The following is a 26,344-nucleotide window of genomic DNA, read 5'->3' as shown; positions in this document are numbered from 1 at the left end:
TTGGCTGTGATTGGTCCGTGGAAGAGAGGGGGGGCTTCGGTAAACACCAGTAAGACTGCCCGCTGATTGGCCTGAAGATGTGGCTGGTCTGACATTTTGTTTCCAGTATCAGATTTCATCTTGAGGAGATAAAACATATGGTTCAAAAACTTCTTCAAAAACTACACAGTAATTAATCGGTCAGGTTAAAATGAATTACTTATTTTGTTATGTACAGAGCCAATCTAATTGTAAATTGGCCCCCTAATCTAGTCATAATTAAATAGCAAGTAAATAGCCAAAATACCTTTGGATATTGATACTAAAGTATTTTATGAATGACACGAAAACACATGTTGAGCATTTTTCTTGTTGAAGACTTTTGTAATTGTTGTACAAGACCAGAGTGTGTTATTTGGACAACACAAAGACACAGTATGTAAATGAAACATGGCACTTTCAAAAAACTGTTGCGTTGTTGAAAATGAGCAACATTCAGTATTTCAAACAAATCATAATCAAACAGTAGTTCCTTATATAGTATATTGAACATATGTAGATAGTATTTACTTACTAATTTACTTCATATTGCAGTTCCACCTTCTTTCCAAGTGCGGCTCACACCTTTAAGACAAAGTCTAAGCACACATGCAAACAATGAGCGTTTGAGAAAACCGCCCCAGAGTGTCAATAAGTCAAATCTTTACTGTAAATATTGGTGAAACTCCCGGGCAAAGACACCAAACTAGGATATCGGAGCTTAGTTTGGCTCACAGCCTCATCCTTCAGAAACGTTCACAACGAAGCTCTTGACGAGTTCCGAGTGCTTTGACTTGCTGTGACAAGACGCAGTTCATCAGGCAAAGGTCACAGGACATTAATACAATTTGGAGATCTTAATCACTCTGACGCGCATGACATAGAAAATGCACAACCAAACATGTCCTTCAGCATATTGTGGCGACCGTAGCGACCTGATAAAACATTTTACATTAAATAGATGTGACAAATGGGACTCGTGTGTTCTGAGCTATTCCTTTGAAATAGAGATCAACTGTTCACAGCGCAGCAAAGTTCAGGGATTCACGTCGATGTATTTAGTTGAAAATGTCAGCGTGCTGGAAGATAAAACTCATTTCCACTCCATTCTTCTTAACTTGCCACGCTCACTTGTCTTTGGGGACATCTAGAGGACACTCAAAGCAATTCCATGTCAAAATGTTCACTATAAATGCTCGCCGACAATGGAGAAAAATGTATGAATTAGTGATGGAATGGAGCTTAGTAAAACCACATTTCTTTAAATATGGAATGCTTTATAGCAGGTAGGGGGCAACATCAAACAAGATGTGGCATCATTCTTTGGAAATTAGACTTAAAATGAAACATTCAATTTTTACTTTGGACAAAAATGTTGATATAGCAGCATTAAAAGACTGAAAAAAATATCAAGTTTGACCAGATGACAAATCTTGGTCCTACATTGAAACGTGTGGAAGTTGAAACGGTGTTGGTTATTTGACACAAGATGCTGTATTTGTGTTTTTGAACTGGTCTAAAATGGAAAGGCTTCTTTAGGAAAAACACGTGCGCACTTCTTCCACCAATAGGGGCTCAGCGGTGTGTGTGTGAGCCAATGATAGTCGGGTTGTTTGCTTGATTGTCAACGCGGTCACTCAAAAGTGATCAAACCACACGCATGCAGCTCTGATGAAACACATGAGCAAAAGTCAGTTTGAAGTTAGAAATACGTTTAAATTTAAAAACATTTGGTTTTGCAGGACTACTTCTACTTCATCATTTGTCCTGTATTTATCGTGAAAAACTCATTTCTTGTACTATAAAATAAATTCTAAAACTAATCAAAAGCTCCATTTGTTTTTTTGGAGTAAATCTGAAAGTAGCGGCCGGAGGTGAAGGCCCTGAAAAAAACCTATTCAGATTAAAGCTTAAAAAGCGCAAGGAAAACATGAATGGCTCAACATAATTTATTTTCATTTTATGTTAAAATGTACAGAGTTCTTTGAAAGTACTTGCTAAGAAAGAAACAAAAAAAAAACAGAATAAATGGAAATACATACAGGGAAAGAGTAGAGAGCCGAGGCCGCTGAGCGCAATCCATCCATCACTGTGTGCCCAGCCGTCCCTCCTCTTTATTCTGCGCTCTCTTAGCATACAACGCAACATGTACAATTACAAAGGATACAAAAAGGGAAGCGATATAAACAGACAGAAATATACTGAGCTCCTTTTTACATGCCTCTTAAATGTAAGGAAGTCTTCCTATACACACACAAGTAAAAAAAGAAAAAGAATGCCAAGTGACCTTTAGATATTTGGAGTCCTTTTTGTTTAAAATAGCATTAATATAACTACACAAAGATAGAAAAACTCTAGAGATGAGATGGAATGGAGAGGTTAAAGGCATCTTAAAGTCACTAAAAGTGAGTGGTAATTTTTTTAAATTTTGAATTTCTTAGTAATCATTACCCAAGAGGCGAGCTAAAAAATATGTATTGTTTTTTTTTTCCTGAAACAGAAGTGAAAAAAATGACAGTACCAATATCAATGTCAGAGTTTCCTTTTATATTATAGAAAAAACATTTTCTCTACAATAGCTTTTCTAAAGTCAAAAAGAGTCAGCTCGTGTCATAAAAGAAAGCTGCCCAGTCTGATAAAATTCAGAAAGAAAAAAACAATGCAAGTACAGAACAGAACAATACACACAACTAAAGTATGCAATGTCGGGTCTGTAAGAAAATGAAAACTCCTCTTTTGACTTTGAATACTGGTACGCGGAGCAACGAGGTCCACCGCCGGAACCGCCTCTGCCACCGCCCTCCCCACCCTCTTTTCATGTGAGCGCTAGATCAGGCATTCAGGCGCACCTTTTACAAAGGATAACTGTCTACCGCCATATTCTCTAGCCAATTGGAAGTGCAGAATTTTGCAGGGAAAAAAAAAAAAAATACAAAAAAGGGATGAAATACAGTCATGACAGAATACCCCGTTCAAAGTCCGACTCCTGGACCGGTTTCGGCCGCTAACACTGAAGAGGGGTCTGCTATAGCAGTTAGATGGAAATGGCACCGTTTGTTCGGCATTCCCCAAACTGCAATAATAGAAAAAAAAAGAGCGGGAAAAAAATATGAAAAAATGGCTGACCGTCCGTCAGTGGAGTGTGGACAAGAGCAGCGTAGCGTTGTTCTTTCCGCCGCGAGCTGCCGTTGGGCGACAGCTAGCCGGCGTCTGTGTGTGTGTATGTGTGCGTGTGTGTGTGCGTGTGCGCTCGATATCGGGAAGTACCAGAATATTTACATCTAAAACGGTTTTTCGGAGTGGTGGCAAACTGGGAAAAAAAAATAATAATAATGCTACTTGTTTTGTTTATGGACATTGAATAGACAGCTTGTCCCTCCCGTGTCTTTGCTGTTTTTGGTACGACGTCCCTTCGGGAAGACACACACTGCCCCCCCCCCCCCCCCCCACACACACACACCCTTCTGCTCCTCTGGAACGGAGTGTAAAGCCACAGGGATGTCTGGGTATTTCTGAGCGAGCGAGAGGGCGCTTCACCGGATCAGAAGGCCGCACATATAAAGACCAAAGCATATAAGAGGTCGGAGTGCACACGAGTATCTCAAAACGATAACAACAACAAAAATAAGATCCAACATTATGTTTAACAAAAAAATAGTCTGCCCCCAATGGTTTCATCGTCTCTTTTTTCAAGGTAAGGCTTCCTATGTCAATTAAAAGATTGTGTGCATGGTTGAATATATTCAGCTAACCGCTGCTTTTCGTTCGCAGTAAAGCGAAAGCGAGCTGCTCCCGTATCGTCCATCTCTGTGTGTCTTCGTCCTCCTTCCTGTCCCCTCCTCTCCCTCTCGTGAGGACGAGGAGCCTCCTGGACCCGTGTTGAAAAAAAAAGGAATAATCATCACATTACAGAGGGCCGTGCAGGCCTGGCCCGGATCAGCACGGCAGAGGTCCAAGTACACGCCCCCCGACCCGGCGGCCCGCTTGTTCCCGTACACAACCAGCTGGGCGGGCGGGAAGGGAAACAAGGCCCAGTTTCAAAAATTAAATAAAAAAAAAGGGAGGGACAAAATGACAACACAGAAAAACAGGAAACCCAAAGACCCTTTCCGTCTCCGACCCCCTGGCGCCCGCCGTGGCGCCGGTGAGGGTGATCGGGGGGGGGGGGGGGGGTAGTGGACATTCAGAGGACCGCGAGAATCAGCTCCGGCCTCGTGGCTCCTTTCTCGGTTTTTAATTGGCTGCTCATCTGCTCATGTAAGGTGACTGTTTCGGGACGCCGGTGTAGCTGTGATGGGAGGGGCCGGTGTACATCATGTTGCCATGGTGATTGGGCTGCATAGCCTGCTGCGGGTAACCCTGCCCTCCCATCATGCCCATCTGCATCTGCATGGGGTACTGAGCCGGCTGATTCATGTACGGGGGATTGCCGTGGTAACCACTGTTCATCATGGGCTGGGGCATTCTGTAACCGGCTGACATGGCATTGAGGGGGGCCATGTTCATGGAATTGTACGACGCCGGCGTGGGCATGAGGTTGGGCATCATGCCGCGCTGCACGGCCAGGGTGCGCGACGTGCCCTGCATGGACACGGCCCCCGAGCTGCGGCCGTAGAGCTGCTGCTGGTGCGGCGCCGGGGCCAGCTGCTGCGTGGCTTTGGACCGGATGGCGATATGGCTTTGGACTGTAGCCATCTGGCCCTGTAGCCGCTTGGTGTGCGGCGGGGGTCCCAGGCCGATGTTGGCGGTGGGCATGTTGCACTGGAGCTGCAGGGAGCCCAGATTCATGGAGCCGGAGCTGAGGTTGGGCGGGGTCATGGTGGGCTGGCCCTGAGCGAGGGAGGTGTGGGGTGAAGGGGCCAGCCCGGGGTTGGAGAGGGAAACGCTGGTGGCGTAGGAGGCGACCGAGGCCGATGGAGAGTAGGGCATGGCGTGGGGTTCCATGATGGTGTTGGTGAGCTGCTGGAGCTTTGCCAGGCTGAAGGTCGCCGAGGGCTGAGGGTAGCCCCCCGTGCCAAAGTCTGGACCCATGCGGTCGTACATGTGGCGGCCCCCTCCTCCACTCTCGGGGATCTCCATTATCATGGGTGTGGAGGCGAAGCCGTTACCCATGCTACACTGGGACAGGGCCTGCTGCTGCTGCCGTTGTTGTTGTTGTTGCTGCTGCTGCTGTTGTTGTTGTTGCTGTTGTTGTTGTTGTTGTTGTTGCTGCTGTTGTTGTTGTGCCGATTGGGGAGGATTAGGGGCTTGTTGCTGCTGAGAAACCTTTTTTTGGGACTGCTGCTGCTGCAGGTTGGTGCTGGGAGGCCTCTCGATCACCACACAGCTCTGAGGAGACTTAATGCCACAGCCGGGGGTGTTGGATGGCGGCGGCGGTGGGGGGGGCTGGGCCACAGCGCTGCCTACATTACTGGCACCCGGTCCGCTGTTGGGCCCCGTTTGCTGGATGAGGCTGCAGCTGCCCATTCCCGCCGAGGACGTGAGGCTGGGGGCCGGCACAAAAGAGCAGCTGTTGGACTGCGAGGACGACGGGGTGGCCGAGCTCGAGGAGGAGGAAGAGGCCGTGGTCGCCCCCGCGTGGTCTCCCCCTCTGTTCCCGGTCCCCCCACCTCCGCCCATGGTAGAGTCGTAGCTGCTGGGGTTGTCGTAGTTCTCTGTAGTGCTCTCTATGCTGCCGAGGTCACTGAAGCCGCTGTCCACCACCTGCTGCGAGTGGTCAGACACGGACGGCACGTCCATCATGGGCGACGTCTCCATGTTCTGCTGCGACGGGGCGGACAGCGAGCTGGGGTGTTCCGGCGTGATCTGGGTGTAGCCCCCGCCGGTTCCTCCACCACTTCCCGCTGCCCCAGTAGGGCCAGGCGTGCCTCCCCTCTGCCCCGCAGCCGTCGTGTCCATGATGCCCGAGGGCAGCCCCGGACTGTTCACCGAGCGCACCGATTGGCTGGGGAGAGGCGGCACTGTGGGATTAGGAAGGGGGCTGCTGTGCTGCGAGGCGCCACACTCCTCCACCAAGGCCAGCGCCTCGTCCTCGGCCTCCCCCGCGTGGCTGTAGCTCTGCAGGGTGCGGCAGGCGGCCAGGGTCTCCTCGCAGTCCTGGTAGGCGCCGTGGTGTGGCTGGGGCTCGGCCTCCTCGTCCTGGGCCTCCCCCTGGGTCAGGGACTGGACGGCCTGCATGGTCTCCAGGTCCAGCTCGTTGGAGTGGTGATGGGAGTGGTGCGGGTGGTGGTGGCCCAGCTCCTCTTTGAAGTCGGGATGCTGGCTGGGGTGGGAGTGTGGATGCGGGTGCTGCGGTTCCATCAACAGCGTGACGTCCTTGTCGTCCGGGTGCAGCGACTGGAGCTCCATTGGCTCAGAGGGACCCGTGACCGTTTCCACCGCCGCAGCCGCCGCCGCCGACTCCTCCTGCTCGCGGCGCCGCCTCTCCTCCTGCCGGGGGTCGGCCGAGGGGGGCCGACACTTGGCCTCCTGCGTTGTCGTCGTTGTCTCCTCCTCAGCCTCCTCCTCCTCTTCTTCCTCCTCCTCCTCTTCCTCCTCCTCCTCCTGCTTGCTGACGTCTCGGGTCACGCTGTTCTCCATGTCTAAAAAAGCCTCTCCAACTTGGGGTTCCTCTTTGACCGGAGGAGAGCTCGCACGGGAGGTGGGCTCCTCCTCTTCCTCGTCTTCGTCGTCGTCGTCATCATCATCTTCTTCCGAGTCCTGACCTTTTCTCTTCTTACTGTTGTTGTTGTTGTTGTTGTTGATGCTGCTGCTGCCGTTGCTCTTGTCCTCCAAGTGTCCGTCCCCCTCGTCGTCTGCGTCGTGGTCTTCGCTGCGCCTGCTTCCTGAACCCGGTGGAACGGATGCTCGCCTGTTGACGGTTCCGCCGCCGCTGACCACTCTGCCGCATTCCTCTTCCTCCCTCTCCTCGTCATCATCGTCCTCTTCCCTGTTACCCATATCTGTCTCCTGAGGCCGGGACTGTGGGGGGCGGGGCCCCGACAAGGACGAGGGGGACAGCAGGGCGCGGGGTGGTGGACGGCCGGGTTTGTCCTCCTTCCAGGCCTTTACAGCCTCCTCTTCCTCCTCCTCCTCCTCCTCTGGCTCGGAGGCAGGAGGAGGTTTAGGGGCAGGCTGTGGTGGGGGCCGGAGGGCGCGGTTCTTAGGCGGTCTCCCTCTCGGCCTTTTGGGCAGCTTCTGCTCGACAGGTTTGGGCCGATAGTCGTCGTCCTCCTCGGAGTCCTTGGGCTTGGCGTCTCGGTCGGTGGTGGTCCGGCAGACCCGCTTGCTGCTGCGGTCGTCTGTCTGGAGCGGCTGGAGACCTTTGTCCACCTGCTGCCCCGCCAGCCTTTGCCTCTCGGCCTCCTCCCGGGCCCGCTGCTCGTGCCAGCCCCGGGGCTTGCGGCCGGGCTTCATCTTGATTTTGGGGGGTGGCGGATCCCCACCTTGGGCCCGGCGGTCGGCAGCTGCTCTGCTGCCGGGTGGTCTCCCGGGGCCTCGTTTCTTCCAGTGCAGGGGTTTGCGGCTCTTTCCCTTGGGCCAGCCTTTCTTCTTCTTGACTGGGACCTCAAGGTTGTCCGCCTGGGTCCCTGATGGAGCTGCTGGCGGAGCTGCCACGGGCTTCAGCAAAGGTGTTCGCTCTGAGAGGAGGAGGTGGGGTAAAGGGGGGGCAAGGAGATAAGTGTTAAGATAAAGAAACCAATCCGCACAAAGTAATGCAAAGTTGGGCCTTTGGCTCACCGTCTTCCTCAGAGTCGGTGAGGTTGGAGTGCCGGGTCCTTTTAGGTGCAGGGTCAGACAGCCTCATGGCAGAGCGGGCTGGTGGGTAGCGGTGCAGTGGGTGTCCCAGGGGCGTCTCCTCCTCCAGCCGGGGCATGGGCCTCTCCGAGTCGGAGTCGACGAAAGGCTCGTCCAACACCTCGGTGGTTTCGGAGATCGTCTCGGTCACCACGCTGCTGTGAGGATGGCTGCGCTGACGAAAGTGCCGCTTCCTCAGCGGCTTCTGGATACAAATAGGGAAGGTTATTATGCGTTTTCTGACTTGATTAATTGATTGATTCCTGAGAGCGGTTTCTTACCTTGCATTTGAGCCCCAAGGCAGGCTTGGTGAGGACGGGTGGGGAGCCCGCCCTCCTCTCATCGTCATCTTCATCATCGTCATCCTCCTCCTCTTCTTCTTCACTGCTTTCACTGAAGCAGCTCTTCCGGATGGGAAGCGACTCAGTCAACCTGGAAACCATAGGTAGCTGGGCCAGCCCCACCCCGGCCCCGTCCATCAACCTGGGATTGGGGCCTCTCTTTTTTCTCGGGGGCCGCCCTCTTCGTGAGGGAACTATGGAGGGGTGTCTGCCCATGTCCAGTGAGTGAAAGGTCGTGGATTCTGCTCGTCTGTCCATGGAGAAAAGGGATGGGGGGCCAGTGGCGGAGCCTATGGTTTTTCCTCCCTCCGTTCTCCTGTTGCCTTTGTCATCCTCGTCCCCCGCCGGTCGGATCTTAGGTGGCCGCCCGACCCGCGCGCTGTCTTTCACCTTGCCCCAGGGCCAGTTTTTGGGTGGGCGCCCCCGCGGCCTGCGTTCCCCATTTGTCGGGGGAGGCGGGCGCGGTGGCTCCGGGGCAGGGGGTGGACAGCGAATGGGAGTGGAAGCCGGGGAACTTTGGTTCATGGGAAACCCCAGGAAGCACTTTCTTTCCTCTTCTTCCTCGTCATCCTCGTCCTCCTCCTCATCCCTCTTCTTCCCCTGCCGCTGGTGCCAGGACATGGCTGGGACCTTGTGACTTGGTTTGATCTACGAACAGGCAACGTAATCAATCAATAATAGTTTACCGTTGACGTCAATCTGTCGTCCTACACAAATTAAACGTATTTACCTCCTTGCGGATGTGTTCCTCTGGTTCGTCATCCTCCTCCTCCTCGTCATCGTCGCCATCAGAGACCACAGTGTTGGTTACGATGACGGGGGCCCAGCGGAGACACTCCGGGTCGACGTCCAGCTGCCGGGGCCGGGCCTTGAGACGAGTCATGTGGTTGGACACCAGCTTCTCCCTACGCACCAGGACCAGCCTGACCAAAGCACAAACAAACAAGTCTTTTACATGCCAGCATTAGGAGATGAGGAGAATCGGTCTGTGTGCACATGTGTGCATTCCCACCTGTGGTTTCTCTTTTGAATGCAACGACCATTGGGTATTGTATGTGTGTATACGCATGTAAAGGGTGACTGGGTCCATTTACATGATTATTTAATCCAAAGCTTTATAATATTGCCATTTGCCAAAGGTTCTCTGCTGCTGCCACAGACTTGTATCTAGGTTCAAATCACCAGTACATTAATCACTGAAGTACACTTAGCAGATTACACTTAAACAACTGACCAACTGTGCTTGCCTTTCTATTATACTGTTGCTGAAATTTAATATAAGTGTCAAATGTCTCAGGAGAGGGTCAATGTTACCGGCAGAACAAAGTGGGCCCAGATCCAGACTATCACGCCATTGTAATTAGAACTGTATTTAGTTACCAGGGTTTCTAATTGAAGTTTTAGCCTGTGTCAAGTAGTTAGGAGGATAGGTACCTTGCTGCAGCCCACGTTGAAAGTCAGTGGAATATAAAATACATCAGATTGTATTTATATGGTCACTGTGAGCAATGATCCTACTAGAGTGTACTTCAAACTGTACTTGCTTTGTTTACATGCGAGGTGGAACCTGGCTACAAGCCATAGTCTGTTTCCTCTGGATTAGTTACAAGAGCCTTTAATACTTTGTGACTGGAAACTGTTTGGCGATCAGATCGTTCTTCCTTTTCTCACAGCAAAATAGTGAGTTATATAGTGTGCTGCTGCAGAAGATAGAATATATGAAAAATAAATAATCTTTTGATTACTCTGCAATCGGCATGAACTTTCCTCTCTGCACCTATGGTGTGAATCACTGGCCCATTCCATGCGGTTCTAAATAACACGCGGCGTTTCTGTCACCTTTCTCCTCGCTGATCCAGCATGTTGAGACTGTGCAGGGAGGTGGTGATGTCCTGCGGGCAGATCCCGGTCAGTTTGCTCAGCTGTCGTATGGTGATCTGTCGGTCGCGGACGTCATGGAGACACTCCAGCACCACGCTGCGCCAGTACGCCATGTAGGATAGTCGACCCAGGTCGGACAGAGGCTTCTCTGGAGATCCGGGCTGGCCCTCGCGCTTGGACAATAAGTAGCCTGTAGGGAGAGACCCAGGACATTTAGTTTTTAATCAATTTATTCAGTTATTCACTTTGTGTATCAACAGATGCGTTTCCCAGTTATTGTTGTGGTGTAACTTGGCGTGCGTTTTGAGTCCTTACTGAAGTCGATGAGAAAGCGCCCGTAGCCCCGGCGCTGGTACTGTGGAAGAATCATGATGCATGACACGTTGTATTTCTGTTGACAGTGCTTCTCCTGGAGACGAGGGAACGAAAGCAGACACATTCCACAATTAGAAAACAAATATATGTATGGGGGGGAACTACACCACAGCGGAGGCCTGTGTGGGTGTGCGGCAGGGTGTTGATGGCGCCGCGTCCGCACGCTGGCTGCTGTGTTTTGGCAGCGAGGCGGCGTGTTAATGGGAGCACCTGCGACCGCTACGGAGGGGCAATGGAGCTCACGGCACCCAGTGTGCGTCTTGGACACATTTTGTATATTTGCAGGAATGCACCTGTGTGGAGTGATCCAATGCGTTTCAATTGCATTTGAATCACGTTCCCCCCCATGTTTTGCGGGTTGTAATTCATAGAGGCACGCGGTCCTTAAAAATGAGAGAGAGGCCCTGCACAATGCAGCACACGGATGTGTTCGGGAGCAATCCATTACCTTGGAGAAGTAGCCAACAAGGTGGCACCCTTTGTTGTCGTTCTGGGTCAGGACGTAGAAAAGGAAGGGCTCCACGTCATAGTAGAGGGTCTTGTGGTCCAGGAACAGCTTGGCCAGCAGACACAGGTTCTGACAGTAGATAGTGCTCACGTTCCCGTCCACCTGTTGTGGGATTAGAGAAAGAAATGGATCAGTTCGTAAAGTGACTACCGCCCATTTCTGGACACACCGCTGTCCAGAAGCACATCGTTAAGCTGCAGTTAGAGCACGGGGGGGGGGGGACAAAGGGAAGGTGGATGGAGGAGAAGTAATGATCTCGGAAGTGTCTCCGGAGACCCGACCGATGGAGAGGGTGAATGCGAGAAACAAGGAGCTCGGCAGCGTGCCAGTTACATCTGCTCTCCTCCGAGAGGGAATCGGGCGGCCCTGCTGCCTCGGCAGCCGCCCAGCGAAGGAATCTTCCACTGCGCTACGAGCGCGTCAGGAAGAGCTCGACTGTGCACGGGTGATTAGGAATTTAGTTACTTTCACTTGATCACAGAAACAACAATATGCCTCCCTGGTAGGTGGGAATGTCAATTTATCCCCATTAAGAATTGGATGGATCAACATTGTATATTCATGCAGTTGGAATCTATCATATTGCAGATATTCCCAGTCCTAACAAACACTCAGGGGGTCTCGTTAAAAGTCTGTAGAAAGTTTTTGTTGGTCTTTACTGTGACTATACAGAGCAATAGTGTAGAGCATGAGGTGAGCGTTCGAGTGAGTATACTAAGAGAAAGGAATCTGCAAAAGGACGGCGTCTGACGGCCCTGTGGTATGCGGGCTGGCTCTCTGTCACAAACGCATCATTCAGTCTGAACACTTCCTCACCTCGTAAACGGAGACATCTTCCTTCCTGTAGATCTCGTTAGCAGGGGGGTGGAACCAGTTGCACTTCTTCATGTGCTGGTAGAGGATGCTGCGGCTCTTCATGTAGCGAAGGCAGAACTCACACAAGTAGAGCTTGGGTAGTCTGGGAGGGGAGTGCGGTGCAGGAAGGAAACGTGAGTGGTGGTAAAAATAAAACCCCATCACAGCTGGAGGTGAAACCCCTGAAGCTGCTTGGGGTTCAGAGGATTTGTTGACTATCTTTCTAAGGCTTTTAGGCTGTTGCTCAGACTAAAGTGGGAAATAAGAATCTTAACTTTGGCTTTGGGAGTAAATTAAATTAGTGAGTAAATATTTGCCGGATAAATAAAAGAGATCAAACCCACAACAAATCAGAGCCACTTGCCTCCCTGGCTGGCCGGATTCCTGCTAAAGTAGGCGGACTGTAAACGTCCTTATAATTGAGCTCCGTTACACAGGTGTTCATTGCTATGCCGACACACCGGACTGGGAGCCAAGTACATCACGCTGTTGTGCTTCATCCAGGGAATTAGCTCACCTGCTGTACTCCTGGGGGTACGGAGACGAATACCACGTCTGGATTTCAAACTTGCCAAATTCGATGACCGACGGGCAGCGCATCTGAGGATCCGGTGGACCCGTCACCCCGACTTTCTGAAAGACCAGAGGAGAGGGGGAGGGCGAGGCATGGAAGGTCAGGTCAAAGGTTAAGTAGACTGATTATACACCAGGGCCTGGCGGATTGGGATCTTGCAATAAGGCGTGAAAGGCGTCAGGGTAGTGTCGTCGGTAACACGCGTTTTATACAATGGAAGATGGCGACCGAAGGCCACCTGATTCTCCGTACGGCAGAGGTCTGACGCGCTCCACCGCTCACACTGCCAATACTATACTTTATTAACCTTGTAGGGAAGTTATTGTCTCTAAATTACCCTCTATTATTTCCATCTATTAGTTATTTAACACGACCTTTGGACCACACTGAATCTGACACTCATCATCCTGCATCGGCGGTAACTGGCGGTTTTAAAGAAAGAAAGAAATCTTTTATTGTTATAATTAGCAATCAATACAGCTCATTGACTTTTGCACCCGCAAAAGTGCAGAGACATCCTGGAGACCTCGCCTGAGCCACAGGCTACAAGTTTTACGACCTGGGTGTTCATGACTCATAAAACCACGCCCCATAACTCCAGCCTGACAGACGCATTTAACAGCCCGCCCCCCCCCGTTGATGTCGCCGCCTCACTCTACAATGTGGCCCCTCTTCGGGGTCGTCCCGTATTTGGCCTTCGCGGTCTCTCTGTCTGCGTACCTGCAGTGCCAGCTCCTGGATGTGCCTGAACAGCTCAATGTCTTTTTCCGTCAGGTTCTCGTGGCCGGGCAGCTTCTCGTCTTCGTCGCGCCAGTCGCTGCCTTCTTGATTGTCTGGGGACAGAAAAGCAGAGTCGACATCAATTAAACCTTTATGAGAAGCGTGCAGGACGGAGTGCCAAGGTGTGTGCAATTTGTTTTTTATATTATATATATTGGCCAGTTAACAATAATCTTTTCTTTGTACTTTCATTGATTGTTTTCATTAGTCAACTGGGTGAAAATGCAATACGATGAAGCCCAAGGCGCTGAGGTGGTGAAGCTAAAGCTCACCTCTATCATCTCCTTCTCCTTTGCGACTGGCCTTCTTTCGGATGCGGCACTGCTGCGAGTAGTCCACCACTTCCTGCCGCGCCTTGCGTCCCTCGGGTGACGGCGTGAAGAACTTCGTGAGGGCGTCGATGAGGCCCTTGGTCTTGTTGTTGAAGCGCAGGCTGTCCTGCGACAGGTCGCCGTCGTCCCGCATCGAAAAAAGCAGCCGGTCGTCGCCGGGGTAACCCTCGCAGGAGGAGCTGGAGGAGGAGTTGGCCGAGGCCGAGCGCTTTCTCCTGCCACGCCGGCCCAGCTTCTTGAAGGGACGGCCCGGCCTGAGGAGAAAGACAGCGGCCCGTTTAGCACTAACGCGGACACTTGTGTGGGACAAATCCTATGGGACGAGATGTTGACACGTGACCCAGTGAGGCGTTCTCTTCTACCTGTTCTTGGGCCGCCCCAGCGGCGCGTTGTAGCGCCGTTTGATTTGTGCTGCCTTTTCGTGTAAAAGCCTCTTTCCCTTTTTCCTGGGTTGGCAGATTTGACAAATCCACATGCCTGGAGAGAAGGAGTCAAAAGCACAAGTTCACACACCCCGAGGTGGATCCGGGATGTACAGAGTACATTGCCGCTGAACGGTGGCGCATCGGGTGATTCACGAGACGTCACCTGGCGCGACTACGACGGGGGCTTTAAGGCAGCCGTCCTGTGCTTACCTTTCGGCATACGCGTGAGGGGGGGATCGCAGCACTCCATGTGGAAGCCTCGGTCACAGGAGTCACAGAACAACATGTTGTCCTGTACAGTTAACACACACACACACACAAAGTAGCATTATTTAAACGATTATTAGATGCGTTCCAGACTGAATGAGTCTCATTGGCACACATTGGTACAAATTAAAGCGACAGCATATTTTTCAAGTAGGTGTCACTTATCTAATAAGAGGTATAGGACACACTTTGTTTGGTGGTACATTTTTAAGAGGCTCCAATGCTCATCCTAGAGGTCCATTTTGATTAGATGAACATATTTACAGCCAACAACCAGGACTGGTTTAAGCAGCTCCCCCTCTTTCTCGTTTATGCCCCATCCTCAAAAGGAGGCATCTGATGCCTCTTGCTAATGTGAATGTTCCTCAATGTCAAACCTTCTCTACAAACATTATAATAAGAATGAGTAGAATAACTCCAACCCAGGACCGTCCATCAACAACTCTACTGGGCTCCTAAGCAGAGAAGAGAGTGCTGCCGTTCTCGCTCACGCACTCACCGCGTTCTTCCCTTGATCCTGACAGCTGCTGCAGGTCTTGCATTCGATGCACTGCCACCACAGAGCCTTAACTCGCGCCGTGAGCTCCGGGGAGAACTTGAGACAGGACGGGTGGCCTGCAGGTAGACAAGACACGCACAAGAACAAGCGCTTCAATGTCACACACTTCTTTCCGCCGCCGCTGACTGACAGCCGTGACCCACTTGCATCGTTGCTGGAGATGGGGGAAAAAATGAATAAATAAAAGGGCTCCTTGTGGAATTGAAAAAGGCCTCCCTGAATCAAACCTGGGTGCAAAGAGAGTGTTCAAACATAAATGACAATCTGTCAGATGTGCCTTTGCTGTTTGAAGAGCAGCAAGCGAGATGTTCGTGTCTGGGACACAAACCCACTGGAGGGAAAGGGTTGTACACAAGCTCTCCGCCATCACTAAACTACAGGAGAACCAATTTCTCTGGAAACAAACAATGGTGTCTGTATCTGTCAACTATTGTTTGTCTCGCTCAAATTTTTAAGCATGGCACCCTGAGCTCAAAAATGAGATGAAAGATGAAAGCGTGTCTGTAAAATGAAATCAAACACCACTTTGCTTATTTTCGGGTTTTTTAACTGATAATGTTTTACTTTATAGATCTTGTTTATTATGATCATGTCATATCTATACTTTGCAGAAAGCGGATGGATCCTCTTCTCTTGTAGTTGCTCGTACCACATTTTAACCAAAATTTCAAAAAGAATGAAAGCAGCACTCACCACTGTTGCCACAGTCGGCGCAGGAGATGAGCTCCTCCGGCCTCTTGTCGCGATTCTGCTCCTTGGTGCCCAAGCAGAAGCTGCAGATGGGGATGGGCTCCGCCACCGGCTGATGAGCGGAATGGGGGGGGGAGACCGTCAGTCAACTTAACAGCTTAGTTGTACAAATGAAAGCAACAAAGCGGCCTCGTGTGTCTTGAAGCCCCGAGGAGGAGAGCGCTGGCTTACTGCTCCCTCAAGGCATGTTTTAGAAACACATTTGGTTTAGTGCTGAAGATGAAATTAGTGTCAAAATGGAAGCATAAATCATTATACTCTGTGGTATTTAAAACTCACATGAATGCCATGTACTGACAAATAGTACCGAGATGTGATTTAAAAGAACAAATTGATAAACACAAAAGAATCTTAAGTTTGCTCCCGTTCAACCACATATATTAAGACTGTACTTGCTGGGTTAAATGAATGTGCAGCACACAGTCCTGCATTCCAAATGTCTAAATATTGGAGAGAGTTATCTCCCCCTCCTTTCCCCCCGCCCCAAACTCTGAACCGGGCGTGTTGCCAGGTTGAGGACACAGAACCTACACAAGCACAAGTTATGCTTTGCATTGTCCAACAACGATAAGAAAGGAGAGCTTGAGGTGAACCCAGTAATGACGCAGACTCTGTGCTCACTGACAAACAGCGACGGCTAGCCGTCGTTTCACTGAAATGTTGATCCAACGTTACTGACATTTGAATATAAACGTGTTTTTAAAAAAAATTCTTGAATCCAGTTTGCATGCCAATGTGTGTCACGGCTGCTGCTCTGGGTATCAAAATGGGAAGTAGGCGGGGTCACACCCACTAAAGTGAAAACAGACGTTCCACACCGGAGAGGCAATGAGAAGCCAGTATTTCAGATCAACATGTTCACTTATGATTATACTTTTTATGACTTCATAATATCCAATATCGCTTCTTTAAATGCACCCGTATCTGGAGGGTTTATCGCATGCAGGGTGCAAAAACTGTCATTTCATGAAGACAGTTAAAAGTACCATTCAAGGGAAGAGGTCAAGGTCACTTCTCAAGTACGCCATGTTGCTCAGAGAAAAGGGTAACGCGCGGCGTGGCGAGCCGCCTTTGTGTGCCAGCAGAGCACAGGCGGCGGCCACTGGAGGGGCTGCAGGGCTCAGTGGTCGACACCTGTTGTCCAACTGCCTCTGCGGGTTTAGCTGTATGTTCGAGCAGCGGGGAGGGAATTCACCGTGGCTTTTACAGACACGAGGGAGTCGTATCTTAGGGAGCGAGCTTTCTGTATACTATCTGTGATAATATATGACATCTTCTAAAAAGGCAAGTATATAATAAATGTATTGAAACATTTAAAAAGGAAGTCTATTCTGGTGACAAATACAATAAGGGAACATACTAATCCGTGCGTTTCATATCTACGAGAAATTCACCACCACAAAAAAAAAAAAAAACATCCTGCAGGAGGAACCCAGCCGAGGTCACACACCTGAGGTCAGACCGCGCAATTCAGCTCACGCAATGATTCATTCCAACATGGAAGGCAACAACAGAACGTTGAATGCAAGACGGTGCCACTACGGTACAACCGTGCAAATGCCCACGGCGCCTGCAGGTCCTGGCAGGGAGGAGACAGGGCCAGCAGCTTGATTTATTGGGTTCATTTCCTTCCGACTCTGGCTACTTCCAACACGTCTGCTCCCCCCACCCCCCTCCTCCTCCTCCTCCCAGCACAGCACAGAGCGAGCAAGGAGCAACACAAGGTACGGCGCGAGGGAGCAGAGGAAGAAAGAGGAGGGCTGTAAAGAAGGAGCGGTGAGGAGGGAGGGAGGCGAATGAGCGCAGACGGGTGCAGAGATGAAGATGGAGTCTTACGCCAGGACGGACGGACGTGCTCGCTCCATTTCACATTCTCACAGGTTAAAAGAGGTGTACAAAGAGGTGATCGTGTACCGGGTTGCATCGTCAACATTCAGAAAAACACACGAGCCGGATGCACAATGAAAAAAAAAAAGCCCCTCACTGGGCTGCGGGAACCAACCAACGTGAACACTGAAGAGAAATGGAAGTCGGCAGCAAGAAGGAAGAACGAGTGGGTGTCGGAAAAATAAGAATCCGGAGGGCAGGGGAGTGAAGGAAATGGCAAGTGTGAAGAAAGAGAAAAAAAAAAAATATATATATATATATATATTCTGCAGCAGCCGTCCTTTGAGCAGTCTGCATGCGACCAACACCTCAATCATTGTCGCTTAAGACCCTTCTCCGCTGGAGGAGGTCAACTGCTCCCGCTCGCCTTGTGACCGCTCAAGTAAACACGAGCAGAGAGAGCGCGCACACACACACACACGCGCTTCAGTTGCTAGCTGCCACTGTAAATTAATCCCTGACAGATACTCAAAATTGAAAAGCTAATCCTGCCTCCACGACAGGGATATTGGAAGAGCCAAACACAATCGTCAGATTCCTCAAGAGAGCAGTTTCAGCCTTTTCTACCTCAGCCAGCGTCAGCTGCCAGCACTGCGCTCTCACACACACACAGATCTTTTAAGAAATCTCCATCTACTTACTGTTGAGTGACATGGAGCACTCTGCACTTAAAATGTGTGTACTTGTGTATGTGTGCGTGGGCGTCTATTTTAAGCATGCGTGTTGCTGCTTTGGCATTCACCCCCCCCCTCTCCAACACCGTTCAGCAACAAACCGCTGTTCGCAGCCAAAAAGGCACACGCCTCTTAGCGGCTAGCTGCATCCAGTGGGCGGACTTGAAATGCCATTCAAACATGTCTTACAAGTTCCAGGTTCCTCCAGAAATACACAGACAGGTGATGCAACCCGAGTCTGACCGAGCGACACGCCCACTCCTGCTATGTGGAAGCACTCGAGCACGACATCATCGGCAAACACACGCCTTCCCCAGCGTGCTCCAGGGGTGGCCTAGTTTTGGCTTTGCTTTTCAAAGTTAACACTGGAGGAAACATGCGGCATTGTCGGAGACCTTGTGCAGAGAGGTAATTGGTTTAAAAAAAAAAATAAATAAATAAAGTGCTGGCCTGGTTTCCCCTTTAAATTGGCTTCTGTTGTCCAAATACAGGGGAAAGGAGAGTGAGACGGGAAGGGGAGAACAATGGAGCAAGGACGAAAGGATAGGGAGAAATGCAGGAGGAGGAGGGATAAAAGGCAACGGGAGAAAAGACGGAAAAAGCGTTGCTGTTGTCCTTGTCTCAAGTCAAGGATCTCATTAACATGGGAGCCCAACCTCAGCAACCCCCACCACGCTTCCCTTCTGGCCGCCCCCACCTCCAACACAGACCATTGATCACTGTTTAGAGCGCACCGTGCAGAGCAGACACAACACATACGTGTCGGCACCTCAGCGCGCCACTGCCACGTTTGCATTCAAGCGCGCCTTTTCAGGTGACATCAGGGGAGTCGACGTTCCAAAATCCCCAGAGCAACCCGCCTGGATGTCACTTGAGAAGCCACTGCCCCACGTTTCCTCACGTTGACAAACACAACAGCCCCGAGGCGGCATGCCTTTAGCCAAGCAGCATCATCATCATCATCATCATCCCTCCACAACCGTTAACGTCGAGGTTAGCCGGCGGGGCACGGCGCCAGATTGCTGCATCACAACGAAGCGGGGCCAGCTGGGGCGATGTTGACCGTACGCGAGACGTCACATGGACGCGGCGCTACGGCAGCTCGCAACCGCGCCAGTTCTCGCCCGTTCCCACAGTGGCCGATGGGGTCACATTGGAGCACGTTCAGCGAAAACAAGCTGCGGCGAGGCGCCCTGCACAACTTGGTTTCTTGGGGGGGGAAGAGAAATCATTATTTTGAAAGCTGAAAACGCATACACCAGACCCATGTCTTGTATGTGCCACGTAGTGTTTTTTCCGCCGCCATCCGGAAGACTGTCAGTGTAGCCCTCAAAGACTCTCCGTGCACCCGGTTAAAAATAACTGCGCGGGTTGCCCCAAAGCACATAGTCGATGTCCGGGGCCCTTCTCTATTCGTCGAGTGACCCCACATGACGTCTTCACCTCACCGCGAGCAGGGGGAATGTGAGTGATGTCAGAGAGACAGGTGGTACCGCGAAAGTGGGATCAATTACAGCAGATGACTGTATCCGTTATGGTGCATAATAAGCGATTACGTTTAACGCAGCCGCCGACAGCTGCAGTCTGGCCCGTCCCGGGGGTCAGCGGGACGTTTCGGAGGGAAATCACCACGGCCGCAACCTCGTCTACGAGCAGAGAGCGGTGTGCGTGCGCTCTCCACAAGCCACTTTCTCTTTTTTCACACGTCCTCACCGTGACACTGCACGTCGAGCTCGAGAACTCTGGTTAACCCCGCTCCAGCTGTTGAGGAGGGGGGCAACCGCGGGGCAGGGCGATCGTTCTCGCTTATTATGACAGGATGAACATCACACACACAACTATATACCCACACACACACAAAAGCTCAGCATCAAGCCCATCCCATCTAATGGCCGTAGCCTCATACTGCTAACTGGCGCCGAGGGAGGCTACGAGGTTTGCCATCCATATATCTATGACCCCTGGTTGACTTCACTCCCCCATTCAGCTCCCCCTTCGTGACCTGGCAATGGCACCCTATCAGGAGCGGGTGGGGGGTGGGGGGCAGAAATAGGGTCTGAGATCCAGTTTGAATAGAGTGCTCCGACGCAAACACCGGCGCGTTGGGTACACAAATCTCCCCGCAAATGGGGTCAAAGCCAGTGCTTAGCCATTTGTTTTGATCCCCACCGCCCCCACTCGCCTTTACTCACTCCCCCGCTCCCGCCTTTCCTTCGCTTAAACCCTAATTGTTGGCAATCAGGCAGGGCAGGTTTTCCCGCTCTTTGATGCATTGCGTTGCGAGCACACCGGTCCCGCACGGAGAAAACAAAACAACACACACAGACAAACACACACACACATGATTGAGCAGAAATAAGGTTACATCCTCTGGAGAGGAAATATATGAAAGGCTCGGTTTGAACGCCAGACACTGTTGTCAATTTTCCCACTTGCTGCACCAGCTTACCCGTGCCCCATAGAGCATGCGGATGAAACTCACAAACAAAAACAAGCAAACCTCCCCATTCGGGTCCCCGCGTTTAATCCAAAATCGCTGACCGGTGAATACGTTCTGCAACAAGATGCGCTTGATTGACCGTGCAACAATTCCCTCCCCTGCCGTGCCTTGGCTCCGTCTGAAGTCCCATGTAACAACAAACTTGCTGATGTACCGACATCGTTGTCACATTGAGCAGGGCGTTTCTTTGTGTTCTTCATTTGGCCCCCGTGAGGCCGATCGGTAGCTGAGTCAGAGGAAAAGGAGGAGGTTGATGTGGGTTCGTCTTAGGACGGGGCCATCTGTAGCCAAGCAGGTCACTGTGTTAGGCAGGACCCATGTGACTACAGCTTGCTCTCTAGGCTAATCCGACTCTGTGTGTGTGTGTGTGTAGGCGCCCATACCGGCAGCTTCTGTAGCCGCCCAGACTTGAACACACCCCACATAGAGGCCCGATAAAGCCGGGAGCCAGCCAAAACAGTGTTTAGGGCAGATCGGCTGGCTGTCTAGCAACCTGAGTGACAAAGACGGGCCACTAGGCCGCAACCTGCCCGCGTGCATTTCCAACGGGTTTATTTACATGCTGGTTCTGAGATGGTTGCAAATCTGTGGGCATCTAAAGAGGAGGATTCATGAAAAGCAAACCGCTGTGTGTCTGTCAGAATGATGGCAGTCTGTGCTTCTTTGCATGCAGTTGTATAGTTTTATCTGTGAGTGTGTGTGTGTACACATAGCTCTGGCCCTTAGAAGCAGAGGTTAGCAGCCGCCTGCTCTCTGTGATCAGGTTACAAAAGTGGGTGTGTTCCCGCTCTCCGCTGTCGCCTGCATGTCTGCCTCTCCCTCTCTTTCTCCAACTTCTTCCGTCTCTCCACGTCTCCCTCTCTGGTTAAGAAAGCCTGCAGCTTGCGTCATCCAGGCTCCTTCCTCTAGCGCCACTACAGACCGTCCAGCTCTTCCATGTCCGTGTTCCTCCCCTCTTTTCCTTTCTTCCCCCCCCCCACCACCACCCATCTCCTGCCAAGGAGCAGCCCTGCAGCTGGTTTGTTCTCCCTGCAGGGTGGGGTGACTCTCTCCCCTGACCTCCTCCTCTGCGAAAAACTGGCCGACCAGACGCCCACCCAGCATCTCTCGGGTGCGGCTCGCCTGGGCCGCGTCGCAGACACCTGGGAATCCGTCACATATTTACCCACTGCCCCCCGCTCTCTCTAAAACACGCAGAAAACATTCAACACACTGGGGCAGGATAGAAAAATCCTCAAGCTGTTCACAAAGTAAAAGAATACTTGCTGTAGTTCAATGAGGCCCCGTCGGCCCCGATATGTACAAGCACTGCGAAGGTTTCCCATATTGCCAGCTGATAGTTCTGAACTAATTGCAGTGTGCATCGGTTATTATGCAAGTCAAATAAATGTTGTGTGGATTGCAAAAAAAGTTTTTTTTTAATGTGCCTTTACCACCCCAGATCACACGCATTCATTCTGTTGCTCCATAAAGTTTAAACCGGGGAGCTGTGGTCGTTTTGACGGGATGTTCGTACTTTTTCGTGATGCCAAAAGCACTTCTTACTCTTCTTACGGGTGACTTCAGCCATCAGCAACATCCAAATGATAACGGTTGTATCCAAAACATAACTTTGTTTGTAACAGATGTACATGCAGAGGCCTTACCCGGTCTTTCTCGTGGGGCAACAACCGGACGGGGGGCAGCGATCCCAGAGACACCGTCCCGGTCCCGTCATCCAGGCAGCTACTGCGGCTGATGAGTTGGAACAGCGGCCCCTGCTTGGCCACGCGTCCATGGGCCACGGCCCTTTTCAGGGCCACCCTAAGGTGCTGGTGGAAGAGGCCGGAGCCCAGAGAGCCGCTGCTAGACAAGTAGCCCGCCACATCCGCCTGGCACTTGAGAAAGCGCTCAATGTTCTTTAAGCTGGAGCCACCGGGCTCGTGGAGCCCCTCCAGGGCCCGTTTCAGCAGCTTGTTCCAGTCGAGTCCCGGCCTCTTCCCAGAATGGGAGTGAGAACCACCGCTGCCACCGCCACCGCCACCGCCGCCACCGCCGCCGCCGACGCCACTGCTGCTGCTGCTGCTGCCACTGCTGTTGCTGCTGCTGCTACCACCAACACCACACCCGCTGCCACCGCCGCCTCCTCCTCCTCCTCCACCACCGCTTCTTTCAGAGCTGCTACTACCTTTGGACTTAGGCAGAGCGAAGCGCCCTGGGTTTTCAGGGTCCTTGTAGGAGTTTAGACCTTTGTTTGTGACCTTTAGGATGGTACCATCCTTGACGCTGAGCTCCAGCTGCTCCAAAATCGTTTTGCGATCCAGGCTGTGGGACATGGAGACCGCATTGCAAATGCGCTCCTCCGACGGTCGCTGCTTCTGCTTCTTCACCTTCTTGATGGCCTCTAGGATCCACTGGGTGTACATTGGGTTGGCCAGTTTCACCATGGCTTCCGTCCGGGCGGGTGCGGGGGCTTTGAGGCCTTACCGCAATGACCACGGACGAAGAAAAGAAAGAAAAGGAGGGGGGGGGGGGGGGGTGGACTGCGAGCCAAGGAAACACCTGGCCCTGCGCCGTAGCGCCGCCTCCTCTTTCTCTTTGCTCTCTCTGCGTACTACCCCTTGTCCTGGGCTCGTACAGAAAGTCCCTCAGAAGCTGAGTATGAGCAGCACGGTAATGAGCAGCTGACCATAGCACAAACCGCCTGAGACAACTCTCTGCCCCGGAAAATACAGTCCACCCACCTCCCACTCCCGGTCAGGTGAACGTCCCCGACGAGAAGCAAAGGGGAGGGGAGGGAGCAGCCGGTCAGTTCGCGAATCCCACAGCACACAATGTAGGGTAGAGTAGATCTTTGTGAAAAGAAGGGCTTTCAAAAAAACAAAAAAAAAAAGGTGTTCCCCACCTTTGCCTGTCCCAAAAAAAACCTATTCACCAAAAATACAAAACCTGTCAGTCAGGTTCCTGCTACTGGCAAACTAACCGATTCTCAATGCCGGCTGTTGGAGATGATAATGGTCTCCGAAAACACCAAGCGTGTGTGTTCGACGATAAAAAGAGACGGGCAATGCAGTAATTGCGTTTTCCGTAGATTTAAAAAATAAATAAAAAATTCCACAAGATCCACCGAGCTTCCACGTCGTCTTTACACGCTCGATGTCGCTCTGCTCTTCCAGCGGACTGAGCTCCGGGACGGGGACAGGTATCTCACCCCAGGGGAGAAGTCACAACCGATCACCTTCGTGCCTATTGCTCTTCGGAAGCGGACAAAGCCTGCACAGAAAAAGAACACACGCACACATATTAGGTGAGAGGTGAGCAAAACGGTTTCAATAAAAAAAAAGTGAGAAAGAAGTTATGTCTTTGTTATGGTTGGCAGTTTGAATATGATACAGATGACATCAGGGAGGACACAGCTTTAGAAGCAGCACTGACACGCCACACTTTTCCCACACAGAGATAAATAAACAAAGCCATGTGTGCCCATAGAGAGTGCCATGAGGATTCACCATGCACTACTATCAACCTGGAAACTGGAGGAAGAGGGAGAGGGGGGGGGTGTGTCCCCTTCCACCACACGACAGGTTGCTAATCACTTTTGTGAACAATCTCGTCCCAGCCAGAAGAACACAAACATCAACAACTACTAACAGGGAACGTTATGACCTGAACTTCTATTATGACCTGAACTTCTAGAAACACCGCACAAACGTGTCCCGATGATGGAAAGTATGGAGGTACGAAAAGGGTCAAAACAGCGTTCTAAAAACGTGCACTAGCAGGCGGACCATTGGCTAATTTAGAAGTGTTGCTATGGTAAACACGATGCAGTCAAAACACAGACCGTTAGCAAACATTAGCCGAGGAGCTAGCTCAACCCCCAAGCTTAATCCATTTCTGCATTGACAAACGGTTTCCTACGGTGCTGTTTACTCTCTCCGACGTGATGTGAGACAGCTAAGCGTCCGACAACAAGCACGAAACGAGGAGTTAGCCAGCGCTCCGGCTAAAGAGAAAGAATGGGGGGGGGACGTTTTCCCCCCCATTCGACCGATATTTCAGGCAACACTGACCACCACGCCGCAGCAAACACAGCGAAACAGCTCATTTCCAATGACATTCAGATTATAACGTGAGACCGCGGCCTTGTTGAAAAGGCACAATGCAACTTGCAGACCGCCATCTCGGCTAACGGGCAAGTGCAAAAAAAAAAAAAAAAATCATAGCCGCGGATTCTGCAGCACTAACGTTGCTGGCGCTCCGGCCTCCGTCTCGGCCGTTGGTGTGAGCGCGCGGCGCCGCTGCCCGCTGAGACGCGTCCCGTACGAGCGGTCTCCGCCTCGATGACTTCCTCCCTCCGCCAGCCGCCCTCCCACGTAACACTACAGCCCGCGGTGCGGAGAACACAAGGCCGCTGGAGCGGAGAAGCTAGGCCTCGGCTCCCCCCTTCCTAAGCCAAACCACCCCCCCCCCCGCCCTCCCACCACCCACCTCCGCGACCATCATCCCTCCGTACCCCCCTCTCCCCTCTACCTCTCGCGGTTCCCCGGGAAGCCCGAGCTGGTCCGGTTCTGGTTTCCGAGGGAAGCTCGCGAAAGGCAGACCGCGCAAAACAGAAATCGGACGTTCGCCCCATCCGGCTTCCGCTGCTACTCACCGGAATTTCCAGTCGAGCCGCCGCGGAGAAGGTGCCGAAACCGTGCGAAACGGAGACAACAACAAGCCCAAAAATGCAGCCACAGACCAGGGGTTCTAGAGCCGACGCCATCTTTGAGTGAAACAGGAGCACGGCTGGTGGGGGAGGGGGGAACGCTGAACCGTCAGGCAGGGCCAAGGGACCGTCTGCATGGTGCGAGGCGAAGATCCAGGGGAAGAAAAAACCCACTGCAAGGCGCGGGGGGCGGCGGCGTTGTGCTGTTGCTATGAGAGGGGTGTGGATATTGCCTGAGCGCATGAAATGGAAGAAAGGGACAGATGGTGGTGGTGTTGGGAGGGAGGGAAAAAAAAAGACAGGATAGGTGTTCTCGTGTTCTCTGCTGGAGTACAAACCAGGCCCACAGAAGGGGAGATTCAAGGGAGCGTCTGCATTTTTTCCCAGCAGTTTTAGAGAAAAGGGAGAAAATCAAAGCCAATGAGCGCGCCCGTTAGAGGGTATTTAAAGATCAAAGTGAGACACCCCTCCTCACTGCAGTCTGTTATAGCTGCCGGGTGTGTTTTCTTTAAGCTACAGAAGGGAACAGAGCCACGCCGATCCAGTCCCTGAGAGATGATCGGATGTTACAGTGCAGCTTTCTGGAGTATTACAGCACCTGATAAAGCATGTTATTGTCTATCAATGCAAAGTAGTCTGCTAATGCTCGTCAGACAGAGTGTTATCTTTCCGCCAAAGAAGATTATTATGTAAACTGTCTGCAGTCGATCCACCTTGTTACATTTTATCCCATGACAGCTGAGCCTAACACATTTTCCTCCTAATTTATGTTAGGAGAAATGTCTTCTTTTTTTTGTTTGTTTTTTACAGCTCTCAATGGAACATAAAACACAGCATCTGGTAACAGATGGGAGCAACATAATGCAAATGTATCTCTGTGAATCTGCAATTTGCTCATTCTAAAAGTAATTTGCACTTAAACTCTGCCTAATATAAGTTCTAGATACTTTTAGTCTGAGTATATGTGGACGATTAAAAACCACTCTGTGAATGCTGAGAATATTAATTCAGAGTTCTGCACGAGAATTGATAAAGTATCCTCCCATCACTTATGAATGTGCCTCGGGGGAAATTTGAACAACTTAACCACAGTTGCCTTTTTCACAAGTGCAACAATCAGAGGGACACCGGTTGTGCATCTTCAATTTCACC

At 51.4% G+C, this 26,344-nt stretch overlaps 1 protein-coding gene across 2 annotated transcripts; it reads right to left on the bottom strand.

Annotated features, from left to right (window-relative positions):
• Positions 1–1,951: 1,951 nt before the first annotated feature.
• kat6a (K(lysine) acetyltransferase 6A) lies at positions 1,952–25,609 on the bottom strand. 2 transcript variants are annotated; one of them, XM_040195268.2, is made up of 17 exons: positions 25,139–25,609; positions 22,149–23,754; positions 15,385–15,493; positions 14,632–14,747; positions 14,076–14,157; positions 13,803–13,917; positions 13,381–13,694; positions 13,049–13,161; positions 12,272–12,387; positions 11,716–11,857; positions 10,840–11,001; positions 10,332–10,425; positions 9,975–10,206; positions 8,866–9,058; positions 8,076–8,783; positions 7,738–7,999; positions 1,952–7,637 (listed from the first exon to the last, which is right to left on the bottom strand). In XM_040195268.2, exons 2-17 carry the CDS (start codon positions 22,926–22,928, stop codon positions 4,264–4,266), a joined length of 6,912 nt encoding a protein of 2,303 aa, XP_040051202.2. In that variant the 5' UTR covers positions 22,929–23,754; positions 25,139–25,609; the 3' UTR covers positions 1,952–4,263. The 2 variants fall into 2 exon arrangements, with proteins under 2 accessions (XP_040051202.2, XP_077943346.1); XM_078087220.1 differs by having other exon boundaries at positions 7,738–7,996.
• Positions 25,610–26,344: the final 735 nt, after the last annotated feature.

Source organism: Gasterosteus aculeatus, chromosome 13 (genome assembly GCF_964276395.1).
Source record: "Gasterosteus aculeatus chromosome 13, fGasAcu3.hap1.1, whole genome shotgun sequence".
Taxonomy (NCBI): Eukaryota; Metazoa; Chordata; class Actinopteri; order Perciformes; family Gasterosteidae; genus Gasterosteus; species Gasterosteus aculeatus.
This window is presented reverse-complemented; position numbering and strand designations above follow the sequence as displayed.

Coding starts and splice junctions, on each gene's coding strand:
- kat6a (XM_040195268.2), bottom strand. CDS start 22,928: ATGGTGAAACTGGCCAACCCAATGTACACCCAGTGGATCCTAGAGGCC. Junction 13,162..13,380: donor AGGAGAAGGAGATGATAGAG/GTGAGCTTTAGC, acceptor TTCTGTCCCCAG/ACAATCAAGAAGGCAGCGAC. Junction 12,388..13,048: donor TCCAGGAGCTGGCACTGCAG/GTACGCAGACAG, acceptor CTGGTCTTTCAG/AAAGTCGGGGTGACGGGTCC.